The following is a 24,723-nucleotide window of genomic DNA, read 5'->3' on the forward strand; positions in this document are numbered from 1 at the left end:
CACATGACACGGATCCCGAGAAGTACTTCAGGAACATCTTGCAGCTTTTCCTGCCTTACCGTGTGACTGAAGACTTAAAACCTGAAGGGTTTCAGACTTTCAAACAGTTCTACCATAACGGTCAATGGTTGCTAGACACTGTGGTTCACAGTGTTAAAACTACTGTTGATGTAAACAGGCGAACATTTGAGAAAGAATCTGAAGTGATGGAACATTCTGACAATGTTTCAGGACACACAGGTGCTCTTGAAGATGCCTGGTGTGAAATGTGTCCAGGGCAACAGTTGGAACGCTTGGAATGTGAACAGGAAGTGAGGGAACGAGTGCCAGTTCCCGACGAATACACAGATGCCATTCCAGACTTGGCCGACGCTGGTGCAGGGGGAAATCGTTTTGATGCACATGGAAACATTATGTGTAGATCGGATGCACTTAATCTTCTCAGATCTCTGAATGTCAAACAGAGAGAGATCTTTTATCAAGTTAGACAATGGTGCATTGAAAGGTAAATGGCACGAACCCAAAACCCTTCAATGTGTTGTTACAGGTGGTGCTGGGACTGGGAAATCGCACCTCATTAAAGCAATCCACTATGAAGCATCTAGGTTGCTGTCACAAGTTGCAAGTTCACCTGATAAAGTGTCTGTGTTGTTAACTGCCCCTACTGGCATTGCTGCTTATAGTTTAGGAGCCAGCACAATACATAGCACATTTTCTATAGGGTTGGATGTCAAACCTCCCTACACGCCGTTAGGAGATGAAAGGGTCAGTACCTTACGTGCTGAATTGAGCGATCTGCAGATCCTGGTGATTGATGAGATTTCAATGGTGAATCATAACTTGCTAGCCTATGTTCACGGTAGACTTAGGCAGATTAAGCAAATGAGTGATCACTCACCATTTGGAAAAGTCAGCGTCATAGCTGTCGGTGACTTTTTCCAACTCAAGCCAGTTCAAGGCAAATCCTTGTATTTGGAGAACATGCTATGTGATTTCTGGACTGAACAATTCTCCATTGCTCATTTAAACACCATTGTACGTCAACAGGACACTGTCTTTGCAGAACTGTTGAACAGGTTGCGTACACGAGCTAAGACCACGGCGCTCGTTGCCAGTGACATAGCTATCTTGAAAAAGTGTGAAACCGGGGAAAGCACTTCAGCGTTGCATATTTTCGCAACAAATGCACAAGTTAATGACCACAATATCAGACAGTTGTCAGCATCATGTCCAGAGAACCTTTGCGTGGAGGCACTGGATTATGAGAAGAATCAACAATCCGGCCGCATGGAATTGAAAAGAGGACACTTCAGAAATGTGTACAAATCCTATTTACCTGAAAGGTTACCGTTGGGAAAGGGTGCACGAGTGATGTTGATCAAAAATATTGATGTGTCTGACGGCTTGGTAAACGGAGTCTGTGGGAATGTCGTAGACATTGTCAACAATATCCACAACACATTTGTGAGCACTGTGTTTGTGAAATTCGATGACGAAAAAGTGGGTACTAACAGAAGGAAGCGTTTCCCTTCAACTAGTGGCAACCCTTTGGCTACTCCCATAAACAGAGATGACGAAAGGATACGCAAGGGAAAATTGCGTAAACAGTTTCCTTTGAAACTAGCATGGGCTTGCACAATCCACAAGGTGCAAGGGTTAACTGTTGACAAAGCAGTCGTTTCGCTTAAAAGAATCTTTGAGTCAGGCCAGGTATATGTTGCTTTAAGCCGTGTCAAAACCTTAAATGGGTTGACAATTCAGGACTTTAAAGACAGCGCCATATATTGCAAAGAGAATATTCAGGATTCCCTTGATGGCATGCCGCCGTTTGTATCCTGTGCTACTACACCCTCACAGGGAACACACTCATTCTCCATATTCTCAATGAATGTACAAAGTTTAGACAGACATTTACCTGATCTAACGGTGGCAATTCAGCCATTTGATTACAGTTGTGTGGCTGTAACGGAAACATGGTTAACTGAAACTGTTGCAAATCACACTGCACGGATTGAGAAATATACGTTTCACAGTGTGCCACGTTGCAAGGCGTACAACTCAACTGACGCTGTTTTGAAAACAATTAAAGACCAACAACAAGGGGGAGTTGGTATATATTGTCAAGACCAGTTAGAGTACACCATTTTGGATATTCCAAATGTGAATTTAGAATGTATTGCCTCGCATTTCACCAGGGAGAATGTGATTGTTGTGGTTGTTTACCGCCCACAAACATATCCATTGCCTCTGTTCAAACTAAACATGAAGCTGTTGACCAGTTTCTTAAATACTAGGTCAGACAACGTTGTCATTTTGGGAGACTTCAACCATGATCAGCTCAAGTCATTGTCAATGTCATCCTTCATGGAACAACTAGGTTACTTGCAGTTGGTATCCGAACCCACAACAGAAAAGGGAACATTGATCGATCACGTATATGGGAAACACACAAGTAAGTATCTCACAGAAACGAAGGTTATCCCGATGTATTTCAGTACTCATGAGGCAGTTCAATGTTTATTAACAAAGAACACCTGAGCTTCAACTGTTTCATTGTGTAACTGACAAAGGACACGAGCGGTAGTTTTGGTTGTGTTTAGACAGTGGAAGCGGGGAGAGACATTCACGTGCCTTGATTCCCTGCCGAGTCGACGCACGACTGTTGTTTGGTGTCAGTGCCACAGGCAACTATTTCGGAGCAATGCGCTCATGGTGAAAATGTAATTTTGGTTGTGTGAAGACGGCGGAAGCGGGGAGAGGCATTCACGTGCCTTAATCCCTGCCGAGTCGACGCACGACTGTTGTTTGGTGTCTGTGCCACAGCAACTATTTTGGAGCAATGCGCTCATGGTGAAAATGTAATTTTGGTTGTGTTTAGACAGTGGAAGCGGGGAGAGGCATTCACGTGCCTTGATCCCTGCCGAGTCGACGCATGACTGTTGTTTGGTGTCAGTGCCACAGCAACTATTTCGGAGCAATGCGCTCATGGTGAAAATGTAATTTTGGTTGTGTTTAGACAGTGGAAGCGGGGAGAGGCATTCACGTGCCTTGATCCCTGCCGAGTCGACGCACGACTGTTGTTTGGTGTCAGTGCCACAGCAACTATTTCGGAGCAATGCGCTCATGGTGAAATGTAATTTTGGTTGTGTGAAGACGGCGGAAGCGGGGAGAGGCATTCACGTGCCTTGATCTCTGCAAGTCGACGCACGACTGTTGTTTGGTGTCTGTGCCACAGCAACTATTTAGGAGCAATCTCAAGGTATAGATAATTTTGGTTGTGTGTAGACGGCGGAAGCGGGGAGAGGCATTCACGTGCCTTGATCTCTGCCGAGTCGACGCACCACTGTTGTTTGGTGTCAGTGCCACAGCAACTATTTAGGAGCAATGCGCTCATGGTGAAAATGTAATTTTGGTTGTGTGAAGACGGCGGAAGCGGGGAGAGACATTCACGTGCCTTAATCCCTGCCGAGTCGACGCACGACTGTTGTTTGGTGTCTGTGCCACAGCAACTATTTAGGAGCAATCTCAAGGTATAGATAATTTTGGTTGTGTGTAGATGGCGGAAGCGGGGAGAGGCATTCACGTGCCTTGATCCCTGCCGAGTCGACGCACGACTGTTGTTTGGTGTCTGTGCCACAGCAACTATTTAGGAGCAATCTCAAGGTATAGATAATTTTGGTTGTGTGTAGATGGCGGAAGCGGGGAGAGGCATTCACGTGCCTTGATCCCTGCCGAGTCGACGCACGACTGTTGTTTGGTGTCTGTACCACAGCAACTATTTAGGAGCAATGTTGTCAACTCCATTACTAACATTATATTCATCTTTTATAAAAACACATTTAAGCTATTCTGCCCCAAAAAATATTGTGACAACTTGTCTGAGGTTATCCACACCCACCAACATAACCATATCTTCAATTACATTAATCTGCAGTCGCATAACATTTATCAAAGGCGCAAACATTCTGTTGAATTGAAATAATGTATTAAATCACACATCAGTTTAACATTTCTTTGTCACGTTTGTAAATAAAAGTTGTATTAATTCATGTTTTCTTCCCATAAGTTCCCTAACCCCCTTTGTCATATCAAAGAGTTGATGGACCCTTCTTTCATGCTGAGGACCAAACCCACTGCCATGACAACAGGAGGTTTTTACTTTATTTGCATGCTGTTGAAGTGTATATCTGTTGTCTGTCTGTCCTGCAATACAGTAAGATAAATATTGAAAGATTACATTTTCAGGCATATATTTCATTTTCCAAATTTCTCCAAATGTATAACTTAATTTAGTGGCATTGACCACAAAACAAATGTATTGCAGGTTTTGCTTTTTGTTAAAGTTTAGGCAACAACAAAAAGCAAAAAAACCACTGGTATGGACTCTCATTTGAGACGGGGTTCAACTCCCTGTGGTGGTTTGATCTATTGTTGTGGTGTAGACAGTTAATTAAAAATCCATAAAGATATAACTGCACAGTCCAATAGTCCCTAATTGTTGACATGATGTGTTTAACTCCTAGGATCAACAAACGACATATCGCTACCTGGTTGATGCAGGAAAAATGGTACCAACACAACTGGCGCACATGCCTAAGATTTCCTGGTCAGAAACAAAGGAACGCAAAGTCAGGTAAACTATTTAGAGGGATGACAAATGGCTCATTTCGGAGGACTGGGGGGGACGACCGGCCGCCCTCCCCGACAGGCGCACGGACGCGAGGGCCCGCTCATCACTGCGCGCACAAGTGCGACCGCAGTTTTAATTCAAATTATATTTGCTCTGAAACTCCAGATGACATAAAAACCTGGCAACTGCAAACAGGGTTGTCATACTCGGTGGAAAGGCAGTCTTAACTATAAACTCAGATCTATAAGACCCCAGTTCAACATGAACGAAAACACCCCAACTTTAAACAATGTCCGTTAACTATTTTTCCTTGGTACACCGCCATTCCTCTCTGGTGCGTAACGCAGCCACTTCTGCACTCCAACCCTGAATGTCAATTCCGTCAGCCTGCGACGAGCAGCAGCTGAAAAAAAAGAAGTTACATTTTTTGTTTATTGAAATAATAATAAGAAAGCTGCAATGGATGCGTTCCAGTGTGTACTGTTTAGTGTACTAGGGTTCCAGGCGGCCTTAATTGAGCAATTCACCCATCAACCACATCTTCATATAATTGATTCACACTATTACTCATTTCTGTCTACTCGCTCTGTGTCTCAGAGGACGGTAGTGGACAGTTCAGAAACGTGCCCATCAGTGACATCATCAATGGTTATTTCCAATTTCCATTAACTAGGAATAATGTCACTGGTAGGCAGGTTTCTGAACTGTCCACAGCCCACCTTTGAGATGCAGAGCGAGTAGACAGAAATGCTGCCATCCTATTATGAGCATTAATGAGGACCACTTATATGAAGATAAGGATAAGAATGGATGGATTTTGCATCCATTCTTATCAACTTGAGAAAGAAATGTAAAAGACTTATGAATTAAATTCAATATTTGCCAAATCTGTTGTAAAGTAGTAAACCTAGTATTTTGAGGTGCAGGCTCACCAAACATGCAATCCTTTATCAGTAGGGGTGTAACGGTACACGTACCGAAACTTCGGTTCGGTACAGGTGTGTACCGAAGTGTACCGAACGAATATAACGTTAAACGTAAAAAATTGAGAACGTGAATAACTTTTGGGAAGTAATCTCAGGTGCTGCGTCGCAGCATTCAGAGTAATTTTCTCACATTGGGTTCAACGCGTCATAGAGCGAGCAAGTAATTTCATTGGATGAGAGGCATACTATGAGAGCTGGTGAGAGGGATGCGTTCAAATGTAGTCAGTAATTTGAGGAACTGTCAAAAATTAATGGCGAACGCAGATAAAGTTGAGCTCGAAAATCCTCCAGCATCATTGAAGTCTCCGGTTTGGGAACATTTTGGTTTCGCAGTTACGTACAAGGATGACGGACAAAGACAGGTGGACCGAACCAAAGCTGTTTGTCGGCATTGTTCAACTAAAATTGGTTACGCGGCTGGCAATACATCAAACTTGCACACTCTTGAAAAGGCATCACCCGAACGTGAATATCACCGGTACCAAAAGAAAAAAGATTGAAGTGCAAACCCAACTCCCACTAGCATTTAAGCCTCCACCACTCACAAAAAGTTCAGACCGAGCCAAAGCTATTACAAACGCCAAATATCCTTATGTTGCCATGTTAGCAAAGCGCTACCTGGCTGCAGGGGCGGCGGGTGCTGTAGGCTTGGGAAGGCTAGCCTTCCCAAATATTTGTGTCACTGCATCCTGGTAAAATAAAAATATAATGTATAATGTTTGTGTCTTTGACATTAGCGCTGCTAGCCACCTGTGCCCTGTGCTACGAAGCCAGTTCAACAGACCCTGGATATGCTTGAGTTATCTTAACTAACCCTAACAAACGAGATCTCGCTAAGCGGGCCTACAACGCTGGTTATCAACTCGGTAAATCAAGCCAGGGTTTCTCTCTCCAGCTGAGAGCGCGTTCACGTTAAAGGGGCGGGGTTAGCAACATTTGACCAATCACAAACAGGGACAAGTGTACTGACAGCGCAGCGTCATACTTCATTAATGAAAAGTAAACTAATATTAGACAAATATGAACTTTAGACATCCATGACTTAAAACATATAATCCAGGATACAAGCCACAGAGGTTGCTGCAAGGAGAATACAGAACAACTCGTTAAAAAATAAATAACTACAGAGTGTTTGAAAGCGTACAACAGTTTTATGATACTGCCCCATCTAAAACACGAGGGGATCTGACTTTAATTACATTTGAGTTGAGTGGTTTCGTCAACTTAATGTGTTGCTTAAAATAATACATCTGCATACAGTCTGTGACACTGTAACTAAGTGTTGCAAGGCCAGATACGGCTCAGCTGACTCAGATAAGGAGATATTGTGATATCGATGTGTGATCGATGATCTGATTGATGATGTGATATCAGTGTGATATGATGATAAATTGCGACACGTCGGCGCCTTCTTCTGCATACGCAGTTTAAAACGGTATTTCCTTTATCCTGTAATATGACTTGATAGATTTAAACTCCGCACACTGAGCTCTGATCGGTCAGCAGGCGGTGCTTTCACTGAGTTGATCTCTTTTCTATAGACCGCCGGAGGCGGGCAGCGTCAGGTAAAAAAAAAGTGATTTAGCCTTCCCAAACCTGAGCCTCACGCGCCGCCTATGCCTGGCTGTATCGGCTACCCTCTGTCCCTAGCGAGAGGGTGTTCTCCACAGCAGGAGACATTGTTAGTGCCAGCAGATCTGCCCTTTCGGCAAGCAATGGGACAAGTTAATTTTTATTTAAAAAACATGAAAATACAATGACAAGCAAGTCCTAATGTCAAACTGGCTGCTTAGGTGCTAGTACAGTAGGCTACAGTTCAAATACAGATTATTTCAGTTCATCGAAATGCTGCACCTTAATGTTCATTTTATTTTGTATTTTTTTGAGTGAATATTCAGTTTAATAATAATTAAAAACCCAAAACTAATAGTTTATGTTTTGTGAGTACTAGTACAGTAAAGTTCAAATACAGATTATTCCAGTTCATCGAAATGCTGCACCTTAATGTTTATTTTATTATATTTTGTATTTATTTGAGTGAATACATTATTCACAGTTTAAATAATAATACAATATATATATATATGTTTTGTTTTGTGAAAAAAATTCTGCTGTACCGAAAACGTACCGAACCGAACCGTGACCAAAAACCGAGGTACGTACCGAACCGAAATGTTTGTGAACCGTTACACCCCTATTTATCAGCATGTCCTTGAAGGCCCTCTTCTCTCCCTTTCCCACCCAGTTGAAGATGCAGGCTAGACTGTTTGTCATGGCAGCGGATAGCATTCGCCGGATCATATTTTCCGAGTTGGTCCCTCCGACTAATGCCAGACGAGAGAAAATGATTAGTGTGCTACAGTGTACTATGTAAATAGACATCTTCTCATTTATAAATACAAATGTAATGAATTTGAATACATTTGTATTACCTCTAAGGAAGAAATAAGACCACTACTGTGTCCAAACTAATCGACAAACAATGCCAACAACCAAATTGGCAATCCTAAGAAATTGTCAAATATTGATTAAGAAAAATATTATCGTGATTCGCGAGGCGTATTTTTACAATATTTCTGTCAAACACACATCCAAGTGAAAAAGAAATGTAATGCATCCACTCCTACAATTCCAGACATAAGCCCTTAAGATTTCAAACAAGAAATGTAAGATTTTTAAAACTTATAAGGATCCACAGGATACCTGCAAATGCATACAGAAAATATTAGAAGCCTCGACAGATTATAGAGAAAATGCTTTGTGTAAAAATTGTTCACCATCTTTCGACGGACTGCTTCCTCCCTCAAGAGCAGCTTCAGTCTCATCAAACTTCTCCTCGTTGGTGAGTGGAAGCATTATGGGGAAGTTGTCTTCTTGTGACTCTGGTCCAGCTCCATGAATGTTTAGTTTAGCAAGTTCCGTCTTTATAAAGTTAATGTCACGTGAGATCTGCTTCACCTCCATACATAGCTCGGTAAGCATCTTCGTGGTTCTCATGGCAGCAATGTCTTGAAAAATAAAAAAATAAAGGTTTTAATTTACATTTCAAGGATAGATTTTTAATTTCCAATCATTTAGAATGACACTAAGTAACTCACTCAAGTGTTTGCCAACAGTAACCATTAAAGCTGCACTATGTAACTTTCCTATTTACCCTGATTTGAACACAGGTCTCCAGCACAACTGCTGAAATATTTACCACTGAGTTTATAGAGCCTGCCTGCTTGCTCGGGGGGAGAAATTGACCATAAAGTCATAATTTTTGTCAAACCAAGGTCATGTCTCACCTAGATAAAGGATCTAAATGTCTCAATAGAAGAGCAGGGAGACCAAAATCAACCACCCCAATTGTAAGTTATATTGTATTAACACTACCATACAGATTGGACAAAATAACATTGTAATCACAAAAAGGTTACATAGTGCAGGTTTAAGTGCTTACATTTTAAGCCTTAACACCATGACAAAAAACATGAAAAGATGGGAAAGTCACAAGGGATAGGTTTCTCAATTCAGAAGGCATCAGTCCGGTTAAGAACCTGCTCAGAAAATGATACTTGCCTTTTCAACACTCTGCTTGATTCCTCTCCATATAATCTCCCCCGTGGTGTTTCTGGAGCTGAAGGGGGGTGGGATGGGTGCTGCGGGGTCAGGTGAGCCAAGCCCGTGCGCTGAAGTCAGCTAATCTTGAGCCATGTGCATAGCTGGCACCTGCCGTCTAAAAGATAAGACACCATTATTAATTGTTTATAAGTAAGCCATGAGAACCATTGGGTCTCATGGCTAGGGCCCATAGGAGTCGATATCCTGTTTCCGCAGCATGATGTACAAGTACACCCCCTGGACATGATGCTAGTATGTCGCAAGGGACTTAACCCAATCCAACCCTTGATACTGAGTGCCAAGCAGGGGAGATATCGGGTACCATTTTTAACAGTCTTGGTATGACTCGGTCGGCGATCAAACTCACAACCTCCCAATCTCAGGGCGGACACTAACCACAAGGCCACTGAGCTGCTATTAATTCTTTATATTGAACATGAATTTGGGAATTTTCCAAAAAAACCAACATTTAAGATGAGAAATACATACCATTCCTTGCTTTCTCTAATGGCATAGCGTGGTAGGGGCTGGAGTTATATGTTGGCAATCCTAGAAAAAGAGAGAAATAACTAAATAAGGCAAATGAGCACTATCAAAGTTGTTATCCATGAGCACCATATAGCAATTGCACCTAGCTAGCCCCATATAGTTACTTTCCAACTTTAGATAAAGGAGACCTATGGGATGAACACACTTGACTACCGAGTGAGTAATTAAAGAATAGTTTCCCACCTAAGGTGCTGATAATTCTGTGATCCAAAGATAAAAAAAGACATATATAGCCTATTAGTCTACTTAATAACGAGGGGTGCACTCAAGTGGCTGCCGATGACAATTTATTCAGGATACAGAAATATGACCAACGTTTCGGACAGACTGAAACATTGGGTCATATTTCCGGTGTCCTGAATAAATTGTCATCGGCAGCCACATGAATGTGCCAGACTTTTACACCATTAGTTTACTTACCATCATTACAGTGGTCCATTGACTGGTCCAACTCCGCCAAATAGCTTCCACAAAAGCCTACAATTAGAGAACACAAAACATGAACTATGAATGCTGTAACTCGGACAAAGCACATTTACATACTGTCCGCCCGAGGTAGTAGTGTGAAGTAGGGGTCGACCGATTATCAGAGGCCGATATTCCGCATTTTACAGATTATCGCTATCGGCCCTTTTTTAAAAAAGATCAAATTGCCGATAAAACTTTGGATCTGATGCGGCCGTTTCTCTGGTTGCAGTCACCACTCTGTGTTCACGAAGCAATGTCCCGATCCAATCTATCAGTTTCCAGTTACACAGGGTAGCGTCTCGCAGCGGATAAACTGTGAGGGGGGGGATTGCTAGTGGAGCCTCGCAGCAACTCTGCTTTCTGCACCACAATCTGGTGCTGCTGAATTGGGACTACTAAATGAGTGAGACTCAAATATCAGAAGTTCAGAACAAGTTTTAGTAGTTTTTATTTTATTTCTATTTCATTTACTTTACTCAGGGTCACAGAGAGGAAACCAATTTTAAGATGTTGAAAAGTTCATCAAACATAAAAAGGCATTTCAAAGAAGTTGTGTTGGAGTTTGTGTTATTCTACATTTTGAGACCAAGATTTTCTGATATTACTGCAAATGTATATCGGTTCCAAATATCGGTTATCGGTCTCGTTGATTACTAATAATCGGTATCGGCCTTGAAAAAGCCTATATCGGTCGATCCCTAGTGTGAAGTGGTTCACTTACCATTGTCAGCCTGGTGAATTGACAGAACATCCTCCGAGTGGCTTCCTCCAGAGGCTAAAAGGGAACAAAAGACAGGAATAATGGATGCTGTAACTTTTGAACACATATCACATGACTGATGTTTGAATGTATTGATGGAGGAACTAAATGCTTGTAAATTAAAGCTCACATGCAATTACATATTGTTTCTGCCATTTTAATAAGTAATGACATACCACTGCTTGCATTTGGGGTTGGTCCTGAGGGGTACTGGCTGGATTCTGGGAGCACTGTAGGACAATGAACATCAGGTGGCTTGGCAAATCTTCTCTTCACACAGCTGGTTTCTGACTCCCCATCTGACTCCATGTACACAGGATTTGGCCTGGAAAATAAAAATGAAACATTCCCATTAATTGAACTAATTTGCCCCATGGCCCATTTCTGTAGAATGAGGCCGCTTGACGTACAGGTACACAGAGATGACACTAGTCTATCACAGGACTGGAGGTGGGGTTTTTACTTATTGTTTACACAGAAACCAAGGATTATATATTTCAAGAGGGAGCGATCAAAGTAAACATCCTAAGCCTGCTTCCTCCACATTGGGAGTGCTATGACCACTTTTCCATTGCATCTTATGAGCGGTTGGGTTCTTTTGGTTCCAGCCTATGCACGCATACTGGTTCTTATCAATGCGACGTTGTCTGATAAGGGTTAAAGTCAGGCCAGACATGGAACCTGACCTCCTACAGGAATTCAACTGTACCTTACTCTTCTTTTCCCACGTTCACTTGCTTCATCCTCAGAGCTCAGACATCCAGTATTCACATACTTTTCTTCGTATCGTTTGGCCTTTTCCAATGAGTCTGTAAAAGAAAAAGCATAAAATAATAGGATGACATTTTACTGACTAGTCTCACTTGTGACAGATATGTCATATGTGGTATGGCACCACACACATTCAAACTGCCATCCATAAAACGTGTGGATACCTATATACTTGAAAATAGACAATAGTAATGCAGTGACTACTTACCACAAGTAATCAAGAGCCGGACATTCGCATATGTGGTCCATCCTTTATGGGCCGTCATGTGTTCTTTAAGGGCCTTCAAATACATGTTTTTTGGGGGCCATAACAATTTACCTTCCTTTAGACTGAACCAGCTGGCAAGAACTGTTGCAGCTCCGCCATTTGGAAAAAGTACAACGGCCCAAAGCACCACCTCCCTTTCCATTCTATATACAATAAAGGAAATAATGTAAATGATTAAAAAAAAAACCTGCTCATAAATCATAAGATGTCATTTACTCGCCCAGCAGTATGAGCGGTATGCTACTGCATATGAGCTATTGGAATAGCTATGAGGCCATTTCCTTCTGACTCTGGATACAGAACACATTTACGTTTGATACATCCAAGTTTACCAACCCCGATATTGTCACACAACTCTCTAACCTTGTATGTACCTATGCATGAGGACTCGCAGGGATAAGTGTAATATGATTCTTGGTGTCTGAACCTTTTGTAGATCACATATACCTCATCTTCTTCCTGGACTATATTCTGCACTACTGCAATACTATGTCCCACCTCAATACAATTATCCCCCTGCTTTGTAGACAAGGTAAAACGACTACTGGAGACCTTTGTGTACTGTACAGCAACACCGAAATGTTGAGGGAGTGGACCATCAGTGTGGATTTTCTGTAAGACTGGTTCATCTGTTGGTAATGGAACCTCACAACGTGGCTGTTCTGACAACCTTTTGACCACCTGTTGTAGAGGTTGGTGTGGCTTGCGTAAAGATGCTTTATTTGGCCAAGATAATTCTCAAAAGGGAATCCTGAAACATTATCTAAAGGTCCAAATTGTTTGTATTCATCGGCTAAATGTATAAGCTGGTGTACACTGAACACAATCTGATCCCTGCCATACAACTGTCCAAAGTGTTCCACAAAGGAAATCATCAATCTATGCGCTAATTCAACCTTTTGGCCAGAAATTCCAGGAGACAAAAACAAATACATGGCCACTGAAAACAACATAAAGTTGTCATAAATCTCACTGGGAAGGCAATCCTTCAGAACTACAGGGCCCCAGTACAGTATGAAGGATCGGAGCTCTGTAGCTTTCCAACGATCCAGCTCATTCAAACCCCTTGGCTTGCGATTGAATTCACAAGGGGTGTGGGAATGTAACCCCAGCAGTTTGCTTGATATACTGTTAACAGTTTGTGAAGGAAGCCTAGTGGCTAGATTGCCCTTTAACCACATATTCAACAGTTTTCTCATCACACCAAGACAACAGAGGTGCATATAATCTATTGGGAATGAAGAAACCATCTTTACTGTCCCTGTTAAAGGACTGAGTGTCTGTTTCAAGTGATGTTCTTCATCTATCATATCACAATAACTTGAGTCTGTCCTGAGCCTGACATTTGTTTCAGGATAAAGTCATTTTCTTCCTCCACACAACCATGTTGATCACACTTGTCACACCCTGAATAGCCATTATGTGACTTGATATTCTTAACGTAGGCTCTGGCTGGAGCATCACACACAAATGAGGAAACCAGTACTTTCAATCGGTTACCATTATGAACAACGCCATTAGCCAGAACATTTTTAAGGTCGCTAATAAATTGCTGCAGATACTCAACAAGACACTTGGGCTTGCTTAAAGCCACAAAAGATACCGACAATAATGGGGACTTAGTATAATCACATTTCAGAATTGCAAGTATAGGCCAGAATTGAAGTCTTGAACTCTTAAAGAGAGGGAGACCATCTATGTTGAACTGTAAAGTAAGAGTTCTGAGGCTCACTGGTAAACTCAAACATTTCAATCGTGAAAGTATCCCTTGCACCAATCCAAAATGGTAGTACTCGCCACCTTGCATTTGAGTGGTTGCAACATCATGTTGTGTTCTAAGCAGAGTTCTTCCATCCTTAGGGAGCATAGGGTGAAAAAGCTTTAAGATGGACAGCAGAGCAGACAAAAGCAACCAGACTGATTGAGTAGGATGTTGCCCAATATCTTAGGCTCCTCATAAGCAGATCCTGACTAGGCTGATGCTCGTCATGGCTGTCGGAGTCAGAATCTGATTCAACATTCCCAGCCACACTACCATCAGTATGATCATTTCCCATTTGTACATGATCTGATTCAACGTCATCATCTCCAGCTAAACTACCATCAGTATGATCATTTTCCATGTGTACATGGGAAGCTAGGTGGTGTATCTAGTTGGGAAACGTGTGAGATTCTGAAGGGTGGTTCCCTATTCACACAGGGGTCTAAATGTGACTTGTTATTATAAAGAGTTTCCTCGTATTCCTTAAGGATATCTTTCTCCATGTCCCTTACAGTTCTGAATGACTCTACGTCTTTTAGACCAATAAGAAGCCATCTTAGGTAAAGAGAGGTGGCAGCTGCTAAAATTACTTTACTTGGCCTTGTGTATTGCAGTGATCCCCTTGACTCGTCTTGTAGTATAATCCTGAAAATGAGGAAAACAAGCAGATTAAAAAACAGTATGCATAAACTAACAGTACAAATATATATCAGCCTCCTGGTGCAATGCAAATATAACTGTACTGACGAAATTCCCTAGAATGACACGTTTTATTCCATGGGTCTTCAACCAGGAGTCCATGACCCCTAGGACATACATTTTACCCAAATATCCTATATGATGCTTTAGCTTGACTGTATCAGACCAACTTTGATGTAATTTCTGTAGGATGTAGGGATGCCAGAAACTGACCATGATCAAAATCGGCGGGGTCGGTGTGTGGCAAGCTGCAGCAGCAGTCTGCGCAGGGCAGCCTGCGCTGCTGGCTTCCTCCAAGTTTTACAGTCAAAACTGGTGGTGTGACCAATGGCCATTTACAATTATTAATACTATTACTATTATTAGTCTATATTTTGGTTGAAACTAAGCCAGAAAAAAAACAAAAAACATAAACAATAACAAAATATATAAATAAAATCGAATTTTAAAAATAATCTTCGATTATGGAGACTGTAACGAATAATAGATTAATCGCTGGCATCCCTAGTAGGATGGTAGAGTTTAATGTCAGATTGTGTTAGCTAGTGTATCTGCTGCGTTAGCTAGGTGCTAGCCAGGGCAAGAAAATATCAACTGCGTCATGCGATGAACTGTTTAATTAATTTATGATATAGGCTATATTATAAAAAAAGATATGCACAATTTCACCCAAATATCCTAAATAATGCTTTATCTTGACTGCATCAGTGGACACTTTATGTAATTTCTGTAGGATGGTAGAGTTTAATGTCAGATTGTGTTAGCTAGCGCTGCGTTAGCTAGGTGCTAGTCAGGGCAATAAAATATCAACTGCGTCATGGGATGAACGACGTTAAATTCGTTGATGATATATATTATTATAAGTAATTAGTTCCCTATTTTGCGCTCTGAATAGCCTAAAAAAACATAACAGGGTGTAACTGAGGTGAACATATAGAGTAGGCATGCACAACGGTCACGTTACATTTCTTACCGATTTGTGATATCTGTCTCTTCTCTTCAGGCAACTGAACTGCCTGCCTTCCTCCACACCCTGAGGTGTACGCTCTTTCACGTGACCAACGTGCTTTCAAGATTAAGTGCAACGTGCAACAGGCATGACGGGTAATCTGTGACGTTTCGCTCTCTCAAAACTTGGGCCATTTTGTCTTCATGCACAGCAGCTCTCATAGGAAATAACCAGACCCCGCCTCCGACGCTGGATCATGATCTCGCCCGAGAGGGGATAGCGCCACACGTTGAAACAATGTCAATTCAATGTAGGGAATTTCAACGTTGAAAAACCGGCATCTATATTACATTGATTCAACAACATTTTTTCAAACGTTGAAATGGTATCTGTAAAAACACATCGAATCAACATTGATTTTTCAACCTCAACCAAAAATAACCAATCTAACCAAAATCCAATGTTGAATTAATATCTTTTGCTATCTGGGGCTAGGGACATGCACGTCCCTCTGAGCTGAGTTATTGACAGATTCGAATTTCGCGGATCAATAACTCATGAACATAACGTTGTAAAAATACAAACAACATGACTTTACAATCATAGCAAGGTAGACAACGAGCTACAGAGTCGTTTTTATCAGAACAGTTCGATACGCGCCGTCATCCGAGCTAAACATCAATAATTTGTCACAATCTGCAGCTTGAGGAGGGAGAGGAGTGCTTAGGGACCGTCTACAAACTGCAACGGGGTTTTGCGAGATCTCGCAAAGGTTTTGCGATATTTCGCAACATTATTATTATTTTTCAAATACATTAATTTTTCTTCTCCATGTCCCCGAGGGGGCTCCGTAGGAACCTGCCCAAGCAGAGATTTATAAATAAAACCCAACGGGAAAGTCTGCAAAGTATCCAAACTCTTTAGGCACTGGTCAGAGGCATTCAAATAAAGCAGATCACCATAATCCAATACAGGGAAAACGTTGCCGAGATCAAATGTTTCCTTGGAAGGAGAAACAGGATTTGTTTCTATGAAAGAAACCTAATTTTTTTATTTTTAGCTTTGAAACAACATTTTCCGTGTGTAACTTGAAAGACAAGTTCTGGTCAATAATAAACCCCAGATATTTGTAAGTAGTGACCCTTTCAATATCAGTCCCTTGAACAGTACAAATCTTGAATAGAAGGTAACTTTTTGCCATTTGAAAATATCATCAGTTTGGATTTGTCTGCATTTAATACTAACTTGAGTTGATATAAATGGGTTTGAACAACATCAAAGGCAGACTGGAGGAAATCAAGACTTTGCTCTAGAAGCGGAGTAACTTTGTCTAATACCTCCAAGATGTTTCCTTTGTACTGTTTTTAAAAATGTTTTAAAGCTAATAGACAATTAACATATCCTACAACTCAACACAGGCCAATACAAAAGTTCAAATTAATACTTGAGTATTTCCATTTTATGGTGCTAGGCCAAATGCTACTCATTAAATAATGAGTATTATATTTTGGTAGTTTTTTCTAAACCAGTATTTTAAGACGTTTACTACTCAAACTGAAAACAACACTTTTTGGATATTGAGTCAGGTGTTGAGTATTATTCCAAATCCCAAATGAGTGGATGTACATTCCCCAGAAGTTATATTAACCACACATAATTAGCAGGTCAGAGGTGTAAAGTAACTAAGTACATTGATTCAAGTACTGTACTTAAGTAAAATGTTGAGATACTTGTAGGCTACTTTACTTTAGTATTTCAATGTTTTGCTACTTAGTAATTCTACTCCACTACAATTCAGTTGCAAATCGTGTACGTTTACTCCACTACATTTATTTTGCACCTTTAGTTACTTTACAGACTTGGATTAATAAAGTGAAATAAAAACACTTAAATAAGACTTTAGTTAAACCTGGAGTAGCATTCACAAACTACCTTACAGTATACAAAGTAAATAAAAGAGCTAGCTGCACCTTTCCCAGCTTTAATAAACACATTATTCCATCCATAATTATAATCAAATCATATGATCTGAAATGGGCAGATCTGCATAATGAGTAGGTAGTATTTTGATGCCAATACTTTTGTACTTTTACTTGAGTAACATTTTGATTGTAGGTCTTTTAATTGTTATAGAGTATTCCTACACTCTGACCCTGGTACTTGTACTTTTACACAAGTACTGTACAAGATCTGAGTACTTCTCCCAACTCTGCAGGTAATATAATTGTAGAAGACGTAGACAGGCCTGGAACTGCATCCTTCTTCACTTGACATAAATCCCTCCCGCCAAAATAGCGTCACGGGAGTGGGGCAGACTCGGGCAGACTCCGCCCTCTCATGAACACCTTCTCACTACTTATTTTGTCAGTCCTCCTCCTCCATTCAGTGACAGTAATGATACTCAAGTCTGTCTTGTGTGGCTTGTTTTGTTCCAATAATGACTGACACTGGAGAGGGCGACGAAGAGTTCCATTTTCTACGAACGGTGAGAGTGACATTTTTTGGCAAAAGTTTTACCCAGAGGAATGATGTGTGGGTTAGCAAACTAGCTAACAAGCTAATTAGCTAGCTCAAGCTATGTCAACAATTATTAATTTTCTAAGCTCTTTGAAAGGAACCATTGACATAAAGTGTTATATTTTTTATGTAAAACCACTTAACTCACAATTATATAACTATGAATTGTGTATGTTGCTAGTCCTCAGGAGTGTAGTATTGTCTTAGGATACAAACATAATAAAGTTAACTTCTAATTAAAGTGTCCAAATATTTGAAAATGTTTGCTAGTTAAGTTACCTTACATTTCTGTGAAGGCGAAACGTTAACTCTGGCAAACCTTAATAAAAAAAAACCCCACCTAAATGGCTCCAGAATAATTTATTGCAATATTGTATCACTGGCATTTTCTTTATAAACTGTACCCTGTGTCCTTTTGTGTTCTTCTATAGTCCATTTCCTGTTGTTTGTCTTGTTTTACCCCGGCTTCACTAAACCCACTGTTTTAATTGTTCCCTATATTGCCCCTATGCCCTGTAAGGTGTCCTTGGGTGTTATAAAAGGCGCCCCCCAAAATAAATGTATTATTATCACCCCAATTTTAATATTGTCTACTCGTTAGTTACTTATTTAATACAGATTAACAATTCAAAAAAATCTCCTCTAAAGGCAACGTTTTTAACAGTGTTGTTGTATTGAAATAACGTTTGATTTATATTTAAATAACATGAATGTAACATTAACAACATTTAATTAAAAAATGTTTTTTGCACAGCTCCCAGCAGCATTATTACTATCTTCATCAGTTCAGTTTAAAAGAATACCACAAATGGTTTGCAAGATGCTATCATGCTCCCTGGTTGTAAGTTGTCCTTTCACTGCTTGTTATCTTACCCTGTGATAAGTGCATGTCACAGGGAAGGAGAGTGTCTGTTGTGGATATGAAACACCACACAGGCAGTGATTCAGATGGTTACTGACCCAGTATCCACAAAATGAAATTACATTGTGGATATCTGTGTCATACATCATTAAATTAGCCACCCAGATCCTGACAAATCATGCCCCACGCTCAATGTCTCTATTAGACATACTAGTTAAATATATGACGTGTGAGATAGCACCTTTGCTTTTTCCTTTGAAAGTCACCGTTTTATGTTGTAAGTGTATTACTGTCCTTATGTTGATGGGGGTGGTCTTCATATGAAGCAAGGTGTTTCTGCTTTATGAACTTGGTTGTTCAATCGTCAGGCCTTTTGACTTTTGGAATAAGTCTTGTGGCGCAGTGAATTTTCACTTGCGAAATGTACCTTGAAGAAGAGCCGAGTGCTTTAGCCATCTGAATGCCCCACAGCTTCTCAGCACTGGACAGTGTGTGTGACTGATTGCAGAGTACTGCTGATATGAAGAGTGGAAAGCAGGGTGAATCATGGGTCAAACTGTGCAGTGTCTTCCCAATATGGAGGTATGCAGCCCTGGGTATGGAGAGGTGTTGCTCGTCGTGGCTGCATTTTGGATAGCAGTCGTCTGTTGTCCCTTTCTTCAGTACCTTAAATAGATGTGAAAAGCCTGATTCCTCTGATATGGTCAATTTGGCATTTACATCAAGATAAGATCCATTTAGCTGAGAGATACTGTAAAAGCATTTAGAGTAAGGCTGGACTTACTCTTTGGTGCATTTGTAAACACGCTATGACAACTCAGGTTTTGTGATATTTGTTAGCTATTTTTGGGTTAGGATTCCTAATAGCCATATTCATGCTTGCCTTGATGAGCATGTTGGTTCACTAATAAATATTTCTATTAATATTAAACAATAGTAAGCTGTAGGATCTGATATAGCAAAGGCTGCTTCAAAGCTTACATTTTTGAGGGCTTGAATTATCTTTTTGTTCCTGGGTTTATAATTGATCTGTTTCAGCTTTGGCCTTCACAAACAAATCATATGAATCTTAATTTGCATTTGTTCTATTGATCTACTTTTTTCTTTTATACTTTTGAGATTGTGCTTACTGCTGGCTTCTTTCTGTGTGTTTTTCTCAGGGAGATGAGGTGGTTTTGCAGAGTACCTTCACCTCCCAGGAGGAACATGTGAAACTCTGTCTTGCTGCAGAGGGCTTTGGCAGCCGACTTTGCAGGCTTGAGCCCACCTCTAATTGCAAGGTAAAGAGCTCCATCTCAAAGTCTTTTCACATTCCCAGAGAGGTCTAATTGTCAATTACTGTCACTTAAAATATGGAATGATAGAAGAGAGATGCATAACATGATGCAAATAATTCTCTAATGTTTTATAATATATATTTTTTTAGTAAGATTAATTGAATAAAGTCAATCAAACATTCAAAAAATAGAATTGGGAACACAATTTGTTAACCTACAACTGTCTTTCAACGTCTCTAAATGAATACCTAATCACATTCAATATTTTATAATAATGTTGAAGTCCTCTTGTGTGCCAGATTTTCCTCTTTATACCCGATTTAGACTGCCTAATTCCCAAATGTCTGTGGTCCTTGTCACTGCTTACAGGAGTTTTGCCCTGTGGAGGGTTGGATATAAAGCTGCCGCAATGACACATGCTCTGCTGTCTTTTTATTTCTTCCAGAATGTTCCACCCGACCTGTCTGTGTGTGGCTTCGTTCTGGCCCAGTGCCTGTCTGTGCGAGCCCTGCAGGAGATGCTGGCCCACAGTATGCATCTGGCTGCAGAGGTGGGTGTTTAAATTGATCGGTTTCTGTATTTTTATTAAGTCTTTGTTTCTATATTTTTTTATCCACTTTTCAAGCTACACAAACTCTGAGTTCAATAATGTGATTCACAGGTGGGAGCTGGAGGAAGCCATCGCACCCTTCTATATGGCCAGGCAGTGTTGTTCCTACACTCATATAGTGGCATGGTGAGTCATCCTCATATACAGTAATGCAGAGATAAATCAGAAGGGGGCCATCTTACTTTGCCAACAGTTTTATTAGCTTTTTCAAAACCATTTGTTCATATGTTCGCTGTAAAATATATCTGTTTATTTCACTTGCAGTATCTCAGCTGCTTGTCTTCATCTCACACTTCAACGGACAAGCTGGTTTTTGATGTTGGTCTGCAAGAGGATAAAGCAGGTATTTATTGTTGGGACTTTTTGAATCTGATAAGAATCAAAATCCAGTTTATTGCCAAGTAGGTTTTCACATATAAGGGATTTGCTTTGCTTGATGGGTGGATAGACAAGAAACAAAAATAAAGAAATATAGTCAATGTATTTGTTTAGAATGAAAGTGCTCGACTATGAGTTATTTTTTTTAACTAAACTGCATATGTGTGGCTCAGGTGAGGCATGTTGGTGGACCGTCCACCCTGCGTCCAGACAGAGGTCAGAGGGTGAGAAAGTGCGAGTTGGAGATGACCTCATCCTGGTCAATGTTTCTTCAGAGAGATATCTGGTGAGTCAGTAGGGGTTTTGATGCTTAGATGACCAATAATCTGCTTCATTGTCTAACACACAAACCTGTTTGATGAGTTTGCAAACTACTAATTAAATGTGGACATTGAATGTGTGTTCAAGCGACTTTATTCCTCCTCTTTGCAGAAGGAGAAACCAACCATTTACATGTCAATTTCCATTGAATTTCTTTGGTAGTTTGCAATCTAAGTTCTCTCTGCCTCTGGTGTGTTGATTAGCATAATTGTTCATGATAACAGCTTTTGTAATAGCAAAATCAAAAGTGGCATTCATTGTTGATGAGCATATTTTGTTTCTTCCCAGCACCTGTCCTTTGGCACTGCAGTTGACAACAAAAGCTTGAGTGACAGCCTGATTGTTAATGCAGCCTTCCAGCAAACTCTCTGGAGTGTCGCTCCCATTTGCTCTGGAGGTGGGGTTGCTCAAGGCAAGTTTCATTTGATCTTTTCCTCTCTAAGTTAATTGGAAAAACAAACGTTTAGTCTCTAAAAGGACAAGACCCAACTTTTGTTGTGTCCAGCGACTCGTAAGGTCCCCTGATGTTTCGATGGCGATGGCTAAAATTAAGAATTGTATGATGTTCAGTCATTACCCAGTTCAACAACTTTGCCTTCAATTATTATTAGACATACCTGCAATTAGTTTGGAGTAATGACCCATGTTTAGATACCAGTTATAGCCAAAGAAATGCCTGTTCAAAAATTACGTCTGTTTTCTGTTGTGCTAATTCTAGGTTACCTCAAGGGGGATGACACACTGAGGCTTCTCCACAGCCATAGTGACGCATGTTTGACTATTCCATCCACTGAGCAGGGAGAGGAGCTGCAAAGGTCAGATGAAACGACCAGGGGTCTGTAATGTCAGCTAAACAAAGCATCCTTTACCTCTGTGGTCATGTCTTTTTTTCTTCTTAATTTAGGATAATGCATTATGAGATTGGATCAGTCTCCAGCCATGCCCGCTCTCTCTGGAGGCTGGAGATACTGCGTGTTGTGTAAGTATACGCAGGAAGTAATATTCAGCCACACACATTTTTTTGTTTCGTTTTTGATCTACAGTTTTAAACATGTTGAAATCACCATCCCGTTATGAAAATGTTTTTACAGTCTCATTTACAGATCAAAAAAGGTACAGAAGTTGTTTGTTGTTAAGACCATATGAGAGTATAATGTTGCACACACTGCTGCCGGTCACTGCCAGAGCTGGGCCCAGAATCTCTTTCTGCTGTTTGTCGCCCACAAAGGCTGGAAGCATATTTTATATCACTTGCCCAGAATGGAATTAAGGCTGTGTGTCCGCTGCCTGCTCCCAAAGAGGGAAAACTAAATGATTTGGACTGCTCATGTTCCTTCAAAGCAAAACAAACCCAACTTAAAACTAGGGATGTACTGAATTGTTTGACGATTTAAAACTTCATTCATCATGTTTACAATCCAATTCCAAATCCATCTTTTCTTCCTGTGCAGTTTTTATTTACATGTCTATTTGTTCTGTTTAAACATGGTGTTTCTGCACAGTTCTACGGAGGCTACACTAATATAATTATATCTTTGTGGAATTAGATTTGAATTTAGATTTGTTTGTTCACAGATTGACCCACGGTAATGGCCAGGCAGATGACAGACTCATTACATTTCACAAAACCATCTGTGTAATAGTCAGCCTTCCACCTTCTATTCCCTCTCACACCACACACACACACACACACACACACACACACACACACACACACACACACACACACACACACACACACACACACACACACACACACACACACACACACACACACACACACACACACACACACACACACACACACACACACACACACACACACACACACACACACACACACAAATACTTTATTTGGTTCCACAAATTATATTACATAAGACAGGGAATCAAATATATCGGGGCCAAGCAGCACAGAACACTTAGGGGAACACACAGCACCTCCTTCTCCACACGGCTAAGCTGCCGCAGCTGAAACAGAGCAATATTTGGCAATTTGTTTGGCTTTTCTCTTTGACATTCCTGCAATTCTCAGACCAATCATGGTGCATTTATATACATGGCCAAGACTTCCGAATATAAGTATGCTGTATCTACACTTGTACCCAAAGCTGGTTATCACATCGAGCAGTGGTTGGTATTTGATATACTTGTCCTGGAAAGCCTGGTCCATGTACAGGTCAAAGGCACAGCCTACTTCTAATATTAGCACCTCCCTGTGGTTGGTGTCAACAAAAACAACATCAGGTGTATTTGGGATGTTAGCAAAGACATCATTGGTAAAACCAAACCATTCTGGTAGCACTCTAGCGTGCTTGTACATTGCTGCGCTAGATGGTAAGATGTTTCGTACCGCATCAGACACAATGTCCACAATACGGTCATGACGGGCTATGTACAGGCGTTTGTATGCATTACATCCATTTGTTATGTGTGCAATGGATTCTAGGTGTTGTTGTGAATCCTGATGGTTTAAACAGAATGGAGTGTGAATGCGAGGGTACCAGGTGGACAGATTGTACTTAGTGGGTAATACCTGCAGTCTTGCTTTGATGGTAAATGTCAGAACATCCTCACCAACAGCGGCGTTCTTAAACACTGAGTGTGAGACTGAGTGGTCAGCAAACCCCAAACAGGCTAGTTTTCCCTGTAGTCGGAGTCCACACCAGTGCTGCCTGATCTCAGACTGCTTCATGCTGAGCAGAACCCTCCTTGCAGAGTCTCTGTGCAGTTCCACAGTCTCTTCCTGAGGTGTTGTGATGTCGGCCTTCACAACCACACTGGGGTCTGTGATCAGTTCATCAGAGACAGGGACTTCAGTCTGTGTGTTGAGTCTTGTCCATTTCAGCTGGACTCCAGTCCGATTGCAGAGGTCATTGAGATCTGGCCAGTCAGACCCCGAAGCCCCTGGCCTGAGAGTCCAGTTTCCCAGAGTCTTTCCTCCTGAAGCCGAGGAAGTTGTTCTGGTCTGCGCTGGCCAGGGGGATCTTCCTTCTGTGTAGATCCAGCAGGAGAGAGGCCCTGGCCATTTCTCTTACGGTGACATCATCATTGTTAAGCATGTGGATCAGGTGGGCTAGCCTGGTGGCTATGTAGGTCCACTCGACATTGGGGACTCCCAGCCCCACCTCTCCACATGGGAGAAAGATGATGCCCCGTGTGGAGTGTGTGTTGAGGCCCACCCACTTTCTGACCAGCTGGACAGTTTTGTTTGTCATTTCTCTCAGTGCCTTGAGAGGGATGTGTACATTGGCAAAGAGATGTTGAATTTTTAGCCAAAGCCACCTCTCTCACAGCCTGGAGCTTCATGAGG

The 24,723-nt window shown here is 41.1% G+C and overlaps 2 protein-coding genes across 2 annotated transcripts in view; one reads left to right on the forward strand and one right to left on the reverse strand.

Moving 5' to 3' along the window:
* Positions 1-227: 227 nt before the first annotated feature.
* LOC117560803 lies at positions 228-15,516 on the reverse strand. Its single transcript, XM_034237854.1, has 11 exons — positions 15,470-15,516; positions 14,393-14,442; positions 11,976-12,178; positions 11,706-11,805; positions 11,173-11,321; positions 10,958-11,011; positions 10,189-10,245; positions 9,709-9,768; positions 8,394-8,624; positions 7,858-7,940; positions 228-449 (listed from the first exon to the last, which is right to left on the reverse strand). The coding sequence occupies exons 3-11, from the start codon at positions 12,175-12,177 to the stop codon at positions 228-230; spliced, it is 1,158 nt and encodes a 385-aa protein (XP_034093745.1). The 5' UTR covers position 12,178; positions 14,393-14,442; positions 15,470-15,516.
* Positions 15,517-17,851: 2,335 nt separating this feature from the next.
* Positions 17,852-24,723, forward strand: part of ryr2b (ryanodine receptor 2b (cardiac)) — a 102,667-nt gene continuing 95,795 nt past the window's right edge. The window contains exons 1-9 of the mRNA XM_034237910.1: positions 17,852-17,930; positions 19,985-20,104; positions 20,547-20,651; positions 20,763-20,837; positions 20,976-21,054; positions 21,263-21,375; positions 21,699-21,822; positions 22,129-22,225; positions 22,315-22,389. Coding sequence (XP_034093801.1) covers positions 17,883-17,930; positions 19,985-20,104; positions 20,547-20,651; positions 20,763-20,837; positions 20,976-21,054; positions 21,263-21,375; positions 21,699-21,822; positions 22,129-22,225; positions 22,315-22,389 — 836 coding nt within the window. The 5' untranslated portion in view covers positions 17,852-17,882. The remainder of the gene's footprint in view (positions 17,931-19,984; positions 20,105-20,546; positions 20,652-20,762; positions 20,838-20,975; positions 21,055-21,262; positions 21,376-21,698; positions 21,823-22,128; positions 22,226-22,314; positions 22,390-24,723) is intronic.

The sequence above is a fragment of the Gymnodraco acuticeps genome, unplaced genomic scaffold (assembly GCF_902827175.1).
Source record: "Gymnodraco acuticeps unplaced genomic scaffold, fGymAcu1.1, whole genome shotgun sequence".
In the NCBI taxonomy this organism is placed as follows: domain Eukaryota; kingdom Metazoa; phylum Chordata; class Actinopteri; order Perciformes; family Bathydraconidae; genus Gymnodraco; species Gymnodraco acuticeps.